Genomic DNA, 17,289 nt, shown 5'->3' on the forward strand with positions numbered 1-17,289 from the left:
TCAACTCCACCAATGAGCTCTTCGAAATTACTGTAACATTGGAAAAAAAAAAAAAACCAACAAAACCAAAAACAAGTATCATACCATGGGATCCAAGTGGCTTCCCTTGAAGATGTTCCTCAGAAAACCCACTGTGAAATCAGGAGAGATTTATGAGGCACATGAAGGTATGTGCAAGGCATGGCACATGGTCACCCTTGGGGCCACCAAACTGCATGTGAGATGGGCCTGAGAGCCTATGTCCCAACAGAAGGAAGAACCAGGTCACATCTGTATTTCAACAAGATATTTTATTGGTCCAGCAACTGCAAAATATACAAATTTCTGAAAGGCATACCCTGTTTTTAAGCTGGCACAGCTTTATATCAGGCAATTATTCCAGACGTATATACAGAACAGTTAACATACCACAAATCCAAAGGAAAAAAAAAATCCCAAGTAACTACCCTTCTCTCAAAGCTTTGCAGTATACATTAAATAAATAAAGAGCGCTTCGCTATCAAAAAAATAATAAAAAAATAAATTCAAGTATCACAAAGGAAAACAAAACCAGGAAAAAAGAGGGGGGAAGAAATCATTGGTGTGGTTTGACAAGTCCCCTCTCCCCACCCACCCTGCTGCAGCATCACTGCCTGGTCCTTGGCTCTGTTAACCAAAAATGATGGGCAGGGAGTTTCTGTGGCAGTGTGATGGCATGGGGCTGACACCATCCCACCTACCGCTAAGCCCTCCAGCATGAGAGAACTTCTCTGCTGCTCAGAAACCAATTTTTCCCTTGCTGGAGAAAAAAAAAAAAGCCAGGTTCAAATTTAATCTTTTTGTAGACCTACTGAGACTTCTATTATTCCCAAAGGAAGAAAGTTTAGGGTCATCAAGTTAGCCATTCGATTTTTTTTATATATATATTTATATATATATAAAAATGTATATACACACAAATACACGCCAAAACAACTGCAGAATTACATGTTTACAGGATTGATCACGGGGCAGCCAGACGGCTTATCTTTTTGTAGCAGGAGGTGAAAGATAAAACTCCCTAAGGAAGCTGGCCAAAAAGACAAGTGACTTGCCTTCCCAAAACATTTGTTTTTCTCCAAGTCAGAGAAACCGAAAGGACAGATGTCCACTGTGCACACGGGGAGAAGTCTGCTTTTAATGCAGTTATTATTTAAAAAAAAAGGGGGGAAGTGTTCTTTGTTTAATCTGTACAGGAATATAATACACATATGCACAAGCTCACACAGGCAGGGCACTGCTGAGACTGTCTGCCCCGGTCAGATACAGACCGAGCACATCCCAGCCCCCTCCCACCATGGGTGCTGCTTCGAGCACACGCTTTGGCTGCACGAGGCTGAAGCACTAGGCACTGTGGTTCGCCTTTTCCCAAAGGAAAAACAAGACCAACCCCCCCAAAAAAACATATACACACACACAAAAAAAAAATCGTTTCTCCCCAAACCACTCTGCTCCCATCTGTAGGGATGTTGTTTCCTACCCAGGGGGTTGGAGAAAGCCATGGGAAGGATGAAACCAAAGGGTTGCTCATCTCCAATCCACCAGCCCAGTGCTGCAAGAGAACTTGGTTGCCTTCACCACCTGCCTCCAGCGCAGCTGTGCAGCCAAAAAACCACGAGATGGGGATGGAGATGCTGCTGCACAGGGGAGTAGGGGGAAGAAAAAAAAAGACCCCAACCCAAAGCTCTAAAAAAAAAAAAAAAATCCACAGACTTTTGCACAAAGCAATAGTGGTTAAATGCCATTTTTAACTGTTGTCTCGCAGCCTGGGACAGGCTGCCAAGAAGGGATCTCGTGTATCAAACCACTGAGAGTTGGCTGATGGAGTCTAATTCAGGACCTCGCCCCATTTTCCCCCACACACACACCTTGAATGCCATAACTACTTTTTTTTTGTAGTCTCAGCTTTCCAGCATGCAAAATAAAAAAAAAAAAATGTTGCCTGTATTCAGGCTTCCCCTGTAAAGGGGCACGACTCAAAAAAATAGTTATGCTCCTGCCACAAATAAAGTGCAAAAACCAAGCGGTTTCTAGGTATACACACACACACACGTGTGCATGTATATATTAAATTAAAAAAGAACAGACAAAACTGTCCCTTCTTGTGGCTTTTTGCAGTCACACAGGGACTCCTGCATCCTGGCCAAAGCTCTGGCCACCTCCACGAGACCTGTGTGTCTGTAAAACGCGTCTAAAGCTCAGCTTGTCCACCTGCAGTGACGCAGGGATTCAAATCTCCCTTCCCCAAAGAATCTCCACTTTCCTCCAAGGCAGAGGAAAGGGAAGATGACGTACCAGCACAGCACCTCAACAAGTGCTCAGTCTCCCCAGAAAATCGACACTCGCCTGAACTCACGAGCATCCCCTGGCTTCTCCCCGAGATGAAAGCATCACGGGAGCCAGGATCAACGTGACTCCTCTTACACTACAGGCAGCTCGTGACTGGTTTTAGAAGCAGATCTATACTCTCTGCAAACCCCTTAAAAGCGTATTGATTCAAAAAAAAGAAAAAAGACCCATATATTTTTTGTTGTGTTGTTGTTTGTTTTTTGGGGTTTTTTTTGTTTTTGTGGGTTTTTTTTTTTAATTTGTTTTTCTTAAACCCAGCAGTTCTTGCGGTGAAGGATTCCCCACAACTGCCTTTCTGGTGCTCGCAGGCCTGGGTGAGCCAGGCTTTGCGTGTGCAACGGTCTGTAGCATGGGTAAATCACTGCAGCACAACGCATCAGGGGCTTTCTTCAAAAGTAGTTAATAATAACGATAAAAAAATGCAAAACCTCTTTGCTCCCCCCCCCACTTCCCCCTACTTCTCTGCTAACCCCGCACCATCCACATATATACATCCCACCCGGAGATGGATGGGTACCAATCGTCTATACAAAAGGAGATCAAAACCACTTACAGAGGAAAATTAAACTCCTGTGCGCTAGAAGCACTTTACAGCTTGCTACGATCTAACAGGACGCCAGAGAGGAGAGCAAATGCTGCAGGTTAAAGATCTGGTGGTGACCCTGGGGAGCTTGGCTCCTCTCCTCCGCTCTCCTGCATCTCCCCCCCTTCAGCAGAGCAGTTTGCAGATGAACAGGCATGGGTAGAAGCAGCCGAGGGTCGACCTCGCCGCAGACGGAGGAGACCGGTTTATAAGCAAGCTTCGGAAATGGCGATGGGATGGGAAGCTGACGGCGCCAGTGGCGTCGCTGGTGGCCTCGCGACAGCGCCAACGGAGTCACGACGGCTTCTGCGAGTTGTTCATGTTCTGCAACGAGAGGGGAAGGACCGGGGTTGGGGGTTGCGCTCGGGTCGCACCCCATCCCGGCAGCATCTTCTGCAGACACATCAACAAGGGGACGGGGAGGGGAACAGAAAGCCACAGCACGGGTCACTACAAAAGCATCCACCAGAGGAGAGGACACCGTCCACCCAAGGAGAGAGGTGGGAGGATGCACTGACTTGTTACCCACATCCCTCCCCTTGAGCATCACACAGCTTTAACTACAGTGTTTGACAGAGATAACCCTAAATTTGGCAGAGAATTTGGCAGACATATCCCCAAAAACTGAGCTAAAAACAAGGCAACCCCTCCCACCCCACCCGGTCTGCCCTTCTGAAGCTGCTCTTTGGTCCCTGCAAGACAAGGTGACAGAGGACCATGGTGTTCATTCAAGGAGCCCCATGAAACATCCCTCCCTCTCTTGCTCTCCTTGAGGGTGGGCAGTGTCCCCCCCTGCCTACCAAGGACATCACCAATTGTCCATCCTTGGCACTGCCAAGGGGATGCAGCTTCTGCTGGCCACACCAAGGAGCCAGCGTGGGGACCAGCTGCCAGCAGCAGTACAGCAGGAGCACCCGCTCCCCTGATTGACACCCTGTGAGGTTTCACAGGCCCTAGAGCTGCTTTGGACACAGTCCTGGCGCGGGGTGGCAGCAACAGGCACCCACAAAACCAGAGACGACCAGCTAAACAGAGGCAGGACCAGCCCCGGGAGTGGTGGCTGGAGGAGAACGTCCACTAGAGGAGAAACCCAAGGGGAGATGATCACATGGGGACATTTCCCAATTCACAAAAAATACACAAAATAGGGTGGGGAAAAGAGGACTAGGAAACAGCTAGGAAAGCTTTTTTTTTTTTACTACCTAAACTACCTCTTATAAGCACCAGGAATCCTGGTGACACTAGGAGGCAGAGTGGGCTGAGCTGTTCTCTCAGGAGACAGGAAGAGGGTGAGGAAAAGCCACATGCACCACAGCCATTTACCTTGGAAATATTAGTAAAGAGAAAACTTTGAGAAAGTGACAAACGGGTCGTCTTTAAGCATGAAAAGTGAAGGGGAGAAGAAGGGAAGGGATCAGGTCGTTGTTAAAAAGTGCACTTTGGATCACAAACCAAGCAAAAGGAAAATAAATCATCGCGCCAGGTAGTCCCATGACCCCAAACCAGCTCGATCCCACAGCCAGGAGGACTCTAAGGTACACAGCCATGTCCCCAGCCTCTCCAGGTGTCCCCTGGTCCTCCTGGATTGGGAGTCAAGACCCCAATATTGACGGCTGATGCAACAAAGTGCCCACTGCCAACCAAGTCCTCCATGGTATAAATTGGGAAGGAGGTACCTTCCACCTCCCCTGACCCCGTACAGGTTGTGATGGGACACAATGAGGGAGCAGATGCACACATGTATGGGACAACAGCCTCCAAGAAAGGCAACAGCAGTGTGAACGCCACCGAGCCTTTGCTTTGGGGCGTCCTCATGGCTTCCTCAGAAGTAGGCTTTCAGTCCCACACTAGTAGGTGGAGGCAGGCTCCCAGCAGCCAGAGATTTTAAGCTTGCTGCTGACAGCCTACACCTGGGATAGGTAACCATCACTGCCTGCTCCAGCAGAGCTCCTGGTCTCGCAAAATCTGATGGAGCCATCTCCCAAACTTAACATCAGAGCATGTTTTCAGTATCTTAGCCAGCATTGAAGCATGCATTGGTTTTTACTACAACGTGGATGGGAAAAGGGTGGATGGAGGGATGGACAAAGAGACATAAATGCTTTCAAAGCAACCCAAGATGACCACGCACTTCATCGGGGGCTTTTGTGCCCATGAGCAGCAAGGGAAGGAACACAGACATGCATGCCATGCTGAGCAACTCAACCTCTACATTCGCCCAGGAGCATGAGCATGATTATCTTTCCCAACCTATCAGCCAGCAAAGCCAAGTTTGGCTTTAGCTTCCCTTTTCTCAAAATGTCTACTCTAAAAGGGGAAGAAACCTGAAGTTCACCAGCTGAGTTGTGGCCTGGCCATTTTATAGCAAATCCCTCCATCTTCAGCCCACAAAATGAACCAGGACAGGGGTGTACGTAGGATAATTCAAACTAGTCCGTAGAGACAAAAAGACCCCTGGGCACTACCCCAGCCTCAGCTCAGCCCCAAAGTCTCCCTGGTCTTTGAGAAGACATTTGAACACAGCTCAATGACTGCTGCTCTCAACGATGTAGCATGTATTAAGTCCAAAGGCTTTGTATTTGTCCAGAAGCTGTCCTGTCCCTATTCCACATGGATCTAACAGCATTAAGCCGAACTGTCAAATCCTTGATTATTGATAATTAGTGCATTAAATGCTCAAGGTATCTTGCTTTCTTAACAGAGGTAGAGGAGGACAATATCCTTGCATCTACTCTGCCCAAGATATTTAGGCAGACTGTTCCCCAAGTCCAAGTTTGCAGAACTGCAGATGCCAAGACCTAGGATCAGTCCAGCTCCAGAAAACACCCTCCTGCTCCAACACAGGCAATAAAACCCTTCTGGGGGCTGAGGTCAGAACCTTCTCAGATATCTCTCTGCTGCCATCACTCAGACACAACCTGGAGCCCCCCGGGAAGGGCAGCCCACCTGCATCTATCATCTACAGTATGATGTGCTATCGCAGAGGAGGGAACTCCAGGAAAACCCAACAGCATCTCCCATCCCGTGACTATTCAAGTAGGAGGGAGGGAATTTAGACGATATCAGTAGAGGGCAAGCGATAATTTGCTTCATTTTTCAATAAAATTGGGACATGTAATCAAGGGGTTGGACAAAGCAGCATCCACAGTCTTTTCTTTACCCTTCCAAAGACATAAGCAAATCCATCCACCCCCCACAGAAATATTAACGCCAAGAAGTCCACGTCCCGGTCAGGTTTCACAGCAACAAAACAACCAGTGGGATGGCAAGAGACATGGAAAGGGGTGAAAGGGGGAATAAGACGCAAGAAAGTACTTACAGGCATGCCTTCCCTAGTAAAGGCTGCAGAGAGACAGAGAGAACGGAGAGAGGTGTCAGTAACGCCACGCGAGACTGGGCAGGGGGTCACCGGACGGCATCAAGGGGCACCTGAACACTGAGAGCTTCCAAACCCAAAGCTGGCAAAGGGTGTGTCGCAAGACTCAACCAGCCCAAGCGGTGTCCCAAATGCCAAGAGACAGCCCGAGCTGCCCCACTTGGTGCTTGCTGGAGTGGGAAGGCTCATGCAAAGCGGCTACCAAGCAGAGCGGTTGGAGGAGCACAGCGCCCTTCCTAACCTGTCTGGGATCTGGCTGAGGAGGGGCTAGACACTAGACAACACAGACAACGCCAAGAGGGGCTGGGCAAGACAGCAAGATCCAACAGGCAGCTGGTGGAAAGGGCAGCATGGCGAAGGAGCTCCTATATATCCATGCTGCTCCTCTGGTACCACCTCAGCTCCTTAATGAGCACAGGGAGGAGGGGGAGCTGTTCCTGGAGAAGAGTGCAGCAAGTCAGGTCTCCCTCTCTCCCTTCAGGGGTGGGTGAAAGAGGAGAGGATACTTAAGCATCACAATAGCTACCTGCAGGGTTTCACCCAGGGCTGCAGAAGGCAACTGGGTTCACCATAACAAGAGGCTTCTACTCATTTTTGGTCTGTTTTGCCTGTTGCCCCCGGAAGGAGGAGACCCCTCCAGTCAAAGATGATTGCCGCAGCTCCTTCTCAGGGAAAGCAGAACATTTGCTTTATTGCAACGCTCAGGTCCATGCCAGAGCCAAGCACATCCAGGGGAATGAAGGCACGAGCCCTTCAGTCCTGTCCACTCTAGAAATGCAGCTCCTTAGGAGGTTGACACCACAATGTCAGATGGCGAAGGCACTAAATTAACGCAGCCTAGAGCTTTGGGGAGGTTTATGATGCTCTTAAAACCCAAGAGAGGATCGATAGTGACCCTTCGCCAGGCGCTCCCGAAACCAACCCCAGGTAGGGAGTGACAGCAGCCACGGGAGAAAGATGCATCTCAGACAGCAGCACAGGTTGCGACAAGTGCAAGCCTTTTCCCACCTTCAGGAGCGACAGGAGGACAACAAACAATAAAACAACGAGAACAACAACAGAAAAAATAAATTTAAAAAAAAAAAAAAAAGAGTTCAACTAACTTGTCCCGGCAGCTGCGTGGGCACTTCCTGAGGAACACAGCCTGGCAGGGTGGAAGAAACAGCCACATGCTCCTCAAAGCTGTTGATGCGAGGTTTTTTGGTGGGCTCTGGGCTTGCTAGAGGGGTAACGCTATTACGTCTCATGAGCGGGTTAGGTCCCTTCTTTGCTTCCTAAATTAAAGTGAGACAAAGAAAAAAAAAGTAAATAAAATAAAATAAAAGGGAAGAAGGCGACAGTTATAAAGAAAAAAAAAAAGAAGCAGGTTGTTTTGGGATTTTTTTTTTAAAGTGGCCTCTGCTTTTTCCCACAATCACTGTCAACATGCAAAGGATAAATTGAAAGGCTCTGGATACCAAAAAACCCTAATGAAGAATGTTCAAGAACACAGCATGATTTCCTAAGAGAAGGGAAAAAACCAAAAAGTCCCTGCACTTGGAAAGAAGACAGACTCTCTCCTCACCTGAGCCTCTGTTCACAATAAAAGCAAATACAGATTGCTAAAAAACACCTAGCAGTAATCAAAAGCCATGACTCTGTGTATCAGAGAGAGGTGCCCATCCTCCTCAAAGCTGGGTTCTCTGACCCAGGGAGGGGTGTGAAGCAAGAAAAGGGAAAATGAGCCAGCCCAGGCTGGTAAGGAAGATTTGGGAAGTGGGGGCAGAGCAGGCAGCGAGGGTCAGCACCACGCCAAGCTCCAACTCAAGCGAGGTGGGATGGAGGGTCAGCAGCCACGCAGCCGAGCAGAGGGACCCAAGCGTTTCGCACGTGTCTCGCTCCATCCTACCCCACAGCGCATGGTCCTTCTGCCAACCCCAGGGACGGCGGTGGAGGGGGGCATCGATGGCCCCTGTGGCAGGGGGAAGGACTGGCTTCCCCTTCTACGGCCACGGGGAGGGAGAGGCAGCTCAGATACTGCCACTGCCGAGGTTGGGAAGTGAAAGGAAGAAGGAGATGTGGGCCAGAAGGGGATTGCTCTGACTGTCCAACTTCCAGTTGGGCTCCATCACTGCTAAGCACAAGCTGGAAAGGTCCCAGCAGCTGGGACATGGGCACTGCCAGGGTCCCTGGGGTCCCCCTTGGGTGGCTGCCCAACCCCAACCAAGCTGGTGCCCCCCTGCTCTCACCTCCGAGCTCCTGACGGAGCACGTGGCAGATAAACCCAACCCTACAGGAGGTTTCCTCCATGAGGGGTCTTCTCCCCACAGTATCCACAGTGCTGTCACACACCACACCCCCACTACAGAACAGCACTCCAGTAGCCCCACAGAGCCAAGGGCATCCCAGGCAAAAAAGCTCACAAAGGCAGGAGATGTTGGGCAAGGTGCTGAGCCCAGGCTCTGCCAGCCAGCTGGGAGACCTGGGAGAAGTCACCTTCTCCATCTGTGGCTCCACTCCCTGCTCAGGCAAGCAATGACTGCACAGGTGAAAGCCAAAGACCAGAGAGGACCTTTCCCTGGACCAGCTTTAATCTGGGCAAAACCACTGGGAAGCAGGCAGATGCAACAGTCCTTTTCCCTTGGAAAACCCTCAACCAGCCACATCTTTGCAGAGCAAGAACCCATCTGATGCTCCAATCCTCCAGCAGCACTTCTGAGCATCCAGCTGAGCAACCTCCCCGTGCCCACCCCAGGCATCCTCGCGCTGCTGGCTGACCACAAGGGAAAGGAGGGGGACACCGAGGGATGGCACTGAGGAAAAGCAACACTCACCTCTGGCCGTTCCCTGTGGGTGTTGACCGCCTCGATGTTCAGCGAGATGGACTCCACCCGGCAGCCTGCAGAAGGGAGCACAAGGAGACAGAGAGGCCATGAGCAAACCCAACGGGCACAGTATGCTACAGAGTGCTCCACCCCAGCCCCCTGCTCTTCTCCCAGAGGCAGCTTGGATTCGGGAGGTCAAACCTCTTGGCACGTTTAGTAGAAAGGCCCCACTTACCATAGGCCACTGGGGTCAGCTTCAACACTGTGTGAAGGGGACATTTCAAGTAGGGCATTTCATCTGCAGAGAAAACAAAGCACAAGTGTTATTCCCTCTCCTGTCCAAAATCAAGCTGAGACACTTTTATCAACAGCTAAGGCCATCCCACACTAAAAAGATGCATGTTCCAGGCCCTGCATGGGCCTGAACACATCTCTCATCTCCTCAGAGCTCCATCCTACTCTCCAGCAGGATCAATCTTCTTCCCAGGGACAGGATGTTCACCTGCACTCTTGTCCAGAAAGTATGCCAGGAGACAGCGCATGACGGCCTGGTGACAGATCACAAGGACGTTCTCTTGCCTCTCCAGCTCCATGATGACCGGCTCTAGGCGTTGCACCAGATCTTGGTAGGACTGAGACAGAAGAAGGGAGGGGGGATGTGGCATAGAATCAATAAAACAAGCACCTCACAAGAAACAATGGTCCCTGTCTTATTATTTGATGCCTCTGATTAAACAAACATAATTACTTCTAAAAACATGCAATATTCAACAAATCCTCATCTTTGGGCTACTCTAGAACATAGAACATACTTCTGACAGAAGGAGAAAGCAGCTATTCACATCTCAGTCATAGTCATGGAGAGTTTATTAAAGTAAGCACAGGGGCTTTAGCATAATGTCTGTCTGGCATCTGGAAATTTGATTTTTCTACAGGATTTTTGAGTTCCGAGAAGTCGGGAGCATCCTGAAAATTTCCAGAGCTTTGAACAACTTCCTGACAAACCATGACAGCCAACCAGAAGGAAGCCCAGACACCCAGAGTCAGCATCAGACATCCCCAAACATTCTCCTGTTAGAGACACTGGCATTAGGATGTCTCCAAAAATTTATTTTTGGAGACCTCCTAATGATGTCTCCAAATGTCTGTGGACCTGACTTTTAATTCAGGGATAAAAAACCCAATTCACAACTAAAGTATCACCTAGGACTGAGGTCAATTCCCACCTCATTGTGTCACGCCCTGAAAGCAGATTGCCAGGAACAGAGATAAACACCAACCCTTAGGGAATGATCCTGAGAGCAGAGGTAGAAATTGTTTCTTTGGAAATGAAACGGAAATTGGGGTAGCTCAACATTGAGTGGATGCAACGAAGGAGGTTGGACTAGAAACTCCCAGAGGCCCCTTCCTAGTAATTTGCTATGATGTCAGTGGGACTGTTTGTGAAGCGATACATTCCTTGAGATCTTCACATACCGTGATTTCACAAGAGCTCAGTGCAAAAGATAAGGCCTGACCTTTCTTGATTCTAGTTTCTTGCAGCACTTGCTGCTCCCCTGCTCTGAGTGTAGAGGACAGCATGGAGACAAGAATGACACCTTTAAAGTAAGAGTCACATCTCTGAAGGTCTCCTTGCAGACCTACCTCCCCAGAAGGATAGCGGTAGTAATATTTGTCCTGATCACGTAAAGCAAATTCCTCTGGATGCTGCTCCCTGATTTCTTCATACGTCATTTCTTCACACACACCCTGCCAGAACGGAACATCCACGAAGTTACTGGACATGCCCAAGTCAAAAAGCATCAGCACACCCAACATGCAAAACCCTCTCCAAAGCAATTGTCTGTAACCCTCCGCAAAAAAAAAGAAAAATAATTTTAATCTATTCACTCAAGCCAACGTCTTGAAGTGCCTGCACAAGACTGAGGTAAGATCAGAAGGCTAGTTATGAGCACTGCAGCAGAAGTACCACCCTTTCCACAGAAGGAAAATCCCACTACAAAAGGCAAGATTTAGGCAAAAGTGAAAAGGCCGGTGTTATCACCCTCTCTGCCAAGCAGCAACCAACATGCTCCAGCTGTTCCTACTACGATCAAAGATACTTACAGCATCTATTTCATTGAGTGCCTTCCACTGCTCATAGGGCAGTTGGAGAGCTTCTGCTGTTTGGATCGTCCTCTTTAACTGGCTGGTCCAAACTTTGAGGTCTTTCAGGTTCTGCTCCTCAACAAACTCGTTCAGTGCCAGTGCAAACTGTGGGACATAAAAAAGGTTCGTTCCTGACCCACAGCTGGGCCTTCCTCCCTGCTTCCCAGTAAATGTTGCCTTCTCCACCACCTCTTTTGCCTTCCATAGGCAGATATATTAGCCTTCTGCTCTGAGGTGAAGAGCAGCCACACACTCAATGATCTCCAAAAGCTATGCAGGGTGTGAGAACAGACAGAACAGCAAAGGAGAAAGCAGCAACCTAACGCCTGGGCTCTCCTACAATACCATGGAAGATCCCCAGCCAGCCTCAGCCACAGCTCTGTTTATTTGTCATGGAGCTAAATCACAATGTATCCTGTAGTCCTTGGTAACAGTCACACCTCAAAAACAACTTCATCTGGATTTCAGAATGGTTTCGTGTAGGAGTCTGGGCTGCATTAGATGGAAGTTAATGCAGACAGGAAAATGCAAGGATGAAGGCAAAGTCAGCAAATAAGGTAGGAATAGCTGTGGTCAGCAAAAGGAGGAATAGCTGTGGCCAACAAAAAGCACACAAGTTTGAGCAAAACAGGACATAAGATAAGAAAGTTTGGCAAATTTCGGGTTGCATGTACCCAAATACAACCAATGCAAATGCTTGCAGAAGTGCCTGAACAGCACGTGCAGATAGCATGCAGCCTATCAGAGGACAGATGAGCACGTGTACGGAACTTAGTGTAATATAAACATAACCAGGATCAGGGAATAAACGAACGATCTGATCCTACTGGTGTTGCGTCGTTCCTGATCCCCCATGAGAAGACAGAGACCCCCGCAGGTTGGGCAAGCCAGAAGAGTTTTTAACCCTCCCTGAAGCACTGTGCTCGATACACCTTTGAAGACTCAAGTAGTGAGCAATGTGAAAGCACCCTCAGAGGTGCCTATCCTGACCCAAGGGTGGCAGCAGCCCTTCCACATCCCGCCCTGCCCGGGCAAAGTCTGAACCATCTCCATGAAGATGCTCATACCCTTCCCTCCTACAGATTCCTGCAGCCCAACCCCCCTAACTACGTGCAACATCAATGGCTGGAAAGTGTTCTTTTGAGGACATGCCCAAGCGTAAATTTAACCAGCCCTATAGATGAGTCCTCTGAGCACCCCAGCTGTCATCAAATACACACTTAACCAAACACATGGCATCTGCTACAGCCAAATCACTCCTAGAAGCCGTAGAGGAATAATCCCTTCCCCCTTACCTTCTTGCCCCTGTTGGAGAGGCCCGAGTCACCTCCAATCTTCCCCTTGAGGTTGAACTCGCTCTCGCCATGCCGACAGAGATAAATGGTGCGGGGCTGGACATGGATGTTCATCAGGTAGTAAACGATCCTGCTCTGGATGTGATCCTGAACCCTGTTGACCAGGAACCGCCGGCCAACGTCGATGACTTTGATGAGAGAAAGCTCCCTAGGAAAAGCACAGCAAGGATAAGGCTGTTGCCAGTGGGCTGTTTTTCAAGGATGATATCTCAGTCGACACAATCACCCAGCTAAAAGGATTTCCTGCAGGCTATTTTCAACAGGAAGCCAACAGGTAACTGCAATTCATGGAGAGCTAAGTAACACCAATGTAATCGCCGCTCCTCCTTGCAGCAAAGAGGATTAAACAGGACTAGCAGGAGGCACGTTCATCCTCAGGACAGGGCTCAGCAGGACTGGGATTATCCACACAGGGCACATGGATGTATTTCTGAGCAGTGGAAATGCTGGGAGGTGCCTGCGTGGTCATGCAGGACAGCAAAGGTCTTTCCAGGGCACACAAGTAGATGGAAATCACAGGGCTTGCTCAACCTTGTGGTTTGAGCTTGTTCAAGCAGTCCCTTCCTTTAACTGACAAAGGCACCTCAGAAACACTCAAACCAAACCGCTTGTCCAAAACCTTTGTATTTAGACCTGCAGAACCAGTGTATCTGAGCCCGGAAGAGCCTGGGAAATCTTCAGAGCCCAGCTCCCTGGCACAGGGCTGGGGAAAACCAGCATTTTCAAGGAGGAAGCTGACTGTATGGTCCAGCCATACATTATTCTAGCACAGTCACGTATTTGAATACAAAAGTGAAATACAGCTCTGCACTTTGTTACTACTCTCCTGGGAGAAGAAAGGCATTCAAGCCAGTTCAGAATTCAGAAAAGTCTCTTACCGGTCATAGTCATCAGGGTCAAGCGGCTGGTAGCTGGCTTGGTAACAATTGATCCTCTTCATGAAGTCCTCCATGGCATCGGTCGAATTACAGTCCCGGTAATCAGGGCTCGACAATTTTACTTCCTGCAACAGAAGAAAAAATGTGCCGCAAGGAGAGGTTAGGAAGCTTTCCAAACCAGACCACGCTAATCTCAAATGTCAAAGTCCTCCCAAGATCCAGCTATCAGGTGAGCCACTTTATAGTCATCACTTATCATGGGACAGAAATGCAGCAAAGCAGACCCAAAACTAAGCACAAGGTGAGACAATCCGGTATAAACCATTGCATGACTGGTCTAGATGCATCAGTCCACACCAGTTCTCCCAAGAGCTGGGGTGGCACTTCACCACCCAAGACAGTGGTGAAGAATTTAAAACAATTCAAGCTGAGAATGGAAAGCGCACACACTTAGACAAGATGCTTATCCTGGGCCTTCTGAGTGAATAAAGCTCCCAGGAGGCAGAGGTCAACCTGGCTGTCCATCACCTGAGGTGGCAGGATAACAACATTCAACACCCTTCTGTGCGCTATTTGCTACAAGCTGAAAGATGCTAGAAATGGGCAATGTCAGTGTCCAGAATTCTCATGGACTAAGTTCTGCCTGAACTACTCTAACATGCTGGTTTTCCTGAAGATTTGGGTTTGAGCAGCAGCATTACACATTAGCAGCTTCATAAGGAATCCTGAAACCAACAGGATAGCACAATCGAGCGACACACGCAGCAACACCCCAGGCCTGCAGCGTAATTTCCACACTGATCCCAGCACTTCACACCATTCATCTGCAGCATCCCATGGAGCAAAAACCTATGCTCAGCTTGTAGTTCATTTCCTCCCCCTTTAAGTATTAGTTACCAAAAAAAGGGATTCAATTGTCAAAAAAAAAAAAAAATCCAGCTTCAGGGTGTTACAAAGAAAAAAAAGATGGAGCAAAGCATTTATTATGCAAAAGGCTGTGTGCAACCTCCCAAAAAGCTGGTCACTGGCCATGAGACATCAGCTCCCAGCCAGAGCAAAAGCCATGCTCTAGCCCCAACCCCAGCACCCTTTGTGGAGCCCATCCCAGGGGCAGAAAAAAAAAAACACCCTTCCTGTAGACTTTGGGTACCCTGCAACACACTCCCCGGCACCATAAAATGGCTCACAAAGTTCAGGTGTACAACCAGAGATAAGGCTGGAGCAGAGCCCAGTGGAGGAAAGGACACTTCTGTTCAAGTTTATCATGCCTAGGTAGACCAATTAACATCTACCTGCCCTCGCCAAGCCTAACGGGCAAAGGAGCTCTTCTGCTTGTGGGAAATCAAAGATCCATCAGCTCCCAGAGGAGCCAGGAGGCAATGTTTTATGCTGTCCTCCCAGTCAAGACTTCAGCTTGTCTCGAGAAACCTCTGAGCTGTTATTCTTCTCAGAGCAGACCCCAGTAGATTATTTTTTATTAGGAAGTTCCATGTGGCTGAAGACATCAAGTCTGACTGCTCTCTAATGGGATTTAAAGCCCTGACTGCATCCCTCACATCCAAAATGTGGGATTTCAAGGGGTCACCAAAGCATCCTGAATCCTTTCTGTCCTTATTAGCAAGTTATAGATCAACAGAAACGCAGAGAGCATAGAGGGGAGCTGGGGAAAGGCTCCAACAACTTCTACTCTATTACTTCCAGGTGGCCCTGGATCCTAGGACACAAAAGCTCCTTTCTCATCCCAGGACAAATACATCATAAAGAGATAAAAGCCTCCTAATCCTCAACCAACTTCGGCAAGACATTCTGATAAGAAACCAGACAGGTGCAGGTAAAAAAATCCTACACAAGAGAAAAGAAAAGCAAGATGTTTCCACACTTACCATAACGTTGGTGGCAACTACCGTGGGATCATTGCAGACAGATTCAATGAAGAACACCTGCGAAGCAAAGCAAAGCTCACCTGAAGCCCAGCAATAAGGTTTATAACATCCAACCAGCTCCTTGCTCAACCCAGCCAGCTCCTCCCTGCTTGACCAGGAGAGTTCATCCTCCACCCCACTCCCATCCTTTCCTCCTTTGAGGCTTGGGACCAGGAATGAGGGAAGAGTTTCATATTTTTGATCAAACCCAGCAATTAAATCTCCCTTACATAGGAGCATCATGAGGACAACACACGGACCATGCAACAGAGGCAGCAGCCTGATGGTACCAACCTTGAACCCGTTTTCTTTGGCAAAGTTTAGGATCATCCCTCTCCTCTCCCGCGTGGTATTGGTGGCATCAAAAACCTTTAAAAGCAAAGATTTTGATTAGCACCAGGAGTGCCTGGTTTCCCACTGAGCCCTTCCTCAGAGAAGGAACTGCAGAGCTAACTGCACGGGGACACAGCGCCTTCAGGACCAGGACTTGCTGCCGAACCCCACGGAGCACATCTCTGAGCTTACCGCAATCTGGCCAGCCTCCTCCGTCAGGTACAGCTTGACATCCCTCAAGGCAGCCAGGGCACACTGCCTGCAAAAGAGGCGAGACACATGGTCCTGATGTCCCTAGAGATGCTTGTGGCAGCCAGTGCACAGACCTCTATAAAGGCAGGCAGGCTTTGCAGCTCCTCCTCACCACCTCCCCTCCTTTCAGGGGACATTTAGGAAAGACACCCTCAGTCTACCAAAAATACAAGAGCCATGCACGCCGAGCAGCATGCTGGTCTTCACAGCAGAGGCAAAGTTTGATGAAGAAGCAAAAGCCAAGCCTCATGGCAGACCTCATACCCTGCATCACCAAGCCCATACACCTTCAGTTTTCAGCTCCTGGCACCCACCCAAGTCAGGCCCTTCTTGGGCTGGCAGGGGAAATTCAAGCTAGAGCCCCACTTTTCTGTTGATCACCCTGCAAACAAGCTGGGTAACCCTGCTGCCAGCCATGGGCTTCGTCACCCAGTGCCCGCACTTACCTTCTGACTTTCATGGCCTCCTCGTTGTCAGGGCGGAAGAAGTCATAGGAGCTGTAGTGCCTCACCGCCTCGCGGCGATACTCCCCCACGTTGAAAACTGCATGGGAAAGACAGAGACCATCAAAACCAGGAGCAGGCGTCAGCACAGACTCAGCTGTGCTGTTTCTGCAGATCATGATTTCTAGCAATGGGCCAAGGATTGACATCCTTAGAGCAAAAGGCTCAGGGACATCCCTTGCTCTTCAAAGTGAAGGAGAACCTGGGCTGCAGCAGAAGCGATAGGCAGACGTGGATATTTGACCCATGGGATCTTGGAAAGATCCCCCACTCCCTCCCAGCCCCCAAGACACTGAGCTCCTAGAGCAACTCCTGAGGACCAGAATCATGCTTTCCCCAGGCAGCCAGTGAAAGCCTCACCTTTTGTTGGGACACCGATCCAGTTGAGGTAGCGAGTGAGCTTCTTGGAGATGTAGGTCTTCCCACGGGCTGGGAGGCCAACCATCACTATCACAGTGGGAGAATTGGCAAGCTGCGGCCCACAGGCTACAAGGAGGAGAAAGAATAACATAAGCAGCCGTTAATCCTCCGGCTCATCCTGTATAAATCCTACACAGGACTCACTCTTGACACAGCAGCCTTCCCCCAGGTCCTTCAGCAGCTAGAGGAACACAGAGCCTCTGCTCCCCTTGTACCATCATCTCTGGAATATCTCCTATTATCTCCCTCTCAGGAGCCTGGACAACCAAAACCTTGATGAGGTGAATCCACTGGCTTCTTTTGGCAATGGGACCTGCTGAACAACCATATGTGAGAGCAGGGGACAAG

At 49.2% G+C, this 17,289-nt stretch overlaps 1 protein-coding gene across 3 annotated transcripts; it reads right to left on the reverse strand.

The window, feature by feature from the left end:
• Positions 1–271: 271 nt before the first annotated feature.
• PFKFB3 (6-phosphofructo-2-kinase/fructose-2,6-biphosphatase 3) lies at positions 272–17,003 on the reverse strand. Of its 3 annotated transcripts, XM_026867357.1 has the most exons (16): positions 16,882–17,003; positions 16,465–16,561; positions 15,959–16,025; positions 15,728–15,802; positions 15,395–15,451; positions 13,512–13,636; positions 12,574–12,781; positions 11,237–11,383; positions 10,775–10,879; positions 9,633–9,762; positions 9,366–9,428; positions 9,140–9,204; positions 7,430–7,600; positions 6,270–6,292; positions 4,274–4,324; positions 272–3,274 (listed from the first exon to the last, which is right to left on the reverse strand). In XM_026867357.1, the coding sequence occupies exons 1-16, from the start codon at positions 16,964–16,966 to the stop codon at positions 3,268–3,270; spliced, it is 1,476 nt and encodes a 491-aa protein (XP_026723158.1). In that variant the 5' UTR covers positions 16,967–17,003; the 3' UTR covers positions 272–3,267. The 3 variants fall into 3 exon arrangements, with proteins under 3 accessions (XP_026723158.1, XP_026723159.1, XP_026723160.1); XM_026867358.1 differs by lacking the exon at positions 4,274–4,324; XM_026867359.1 differs by lacking the exons at positions 4,274–4,324; positions 6,270–6,292.
• Positions 17,004–17,289: the final 286 nt, after the last annotated feature.

This window comes from Athene cunicularia, unplaced genomic scaffold (assembly GCF_003259725.1).
Source record: "Athene cunicularia isolate RWA unplaced genomic scaffold, athCun1 SCF_3, whole genome shotgun sequence".
Classification (NCBI taxonomy): Eukaryota; Metazoa; Chordata; class Aves; order Strigiformes; family Strigidae; genus Athene; species Athene cunicularia.

What these genes read in the sequence shown, in the direction of transcription:
- PFKFB3 (XM_026867357.1), bottom strand. Translation starts at nt 16,966, where the DNA reads ATGGTTGGCCTCCCAGCCCGTGGGAAGACCTACATCTCCAAGAAGCTC. An exon ending in GAGGCCATGAAAGTCAGAAG is followed by an intron (nt 16,026 to 16,464) that starts GTAAGTGCGGGC and finishes CCTCTTTTGCAG; the next exon opens with GCAGTGTGCCCTGGCTGCCT. An exon ending in AGGAGGCTGGCCAGATTGCG is followed by an intron (nt 15,803 to 15,958) that starts GTAAGCTCAGAG and finishes TTGCTTTTAAAG; the next exon opens with GTTTTTGATGCCACCAATAC.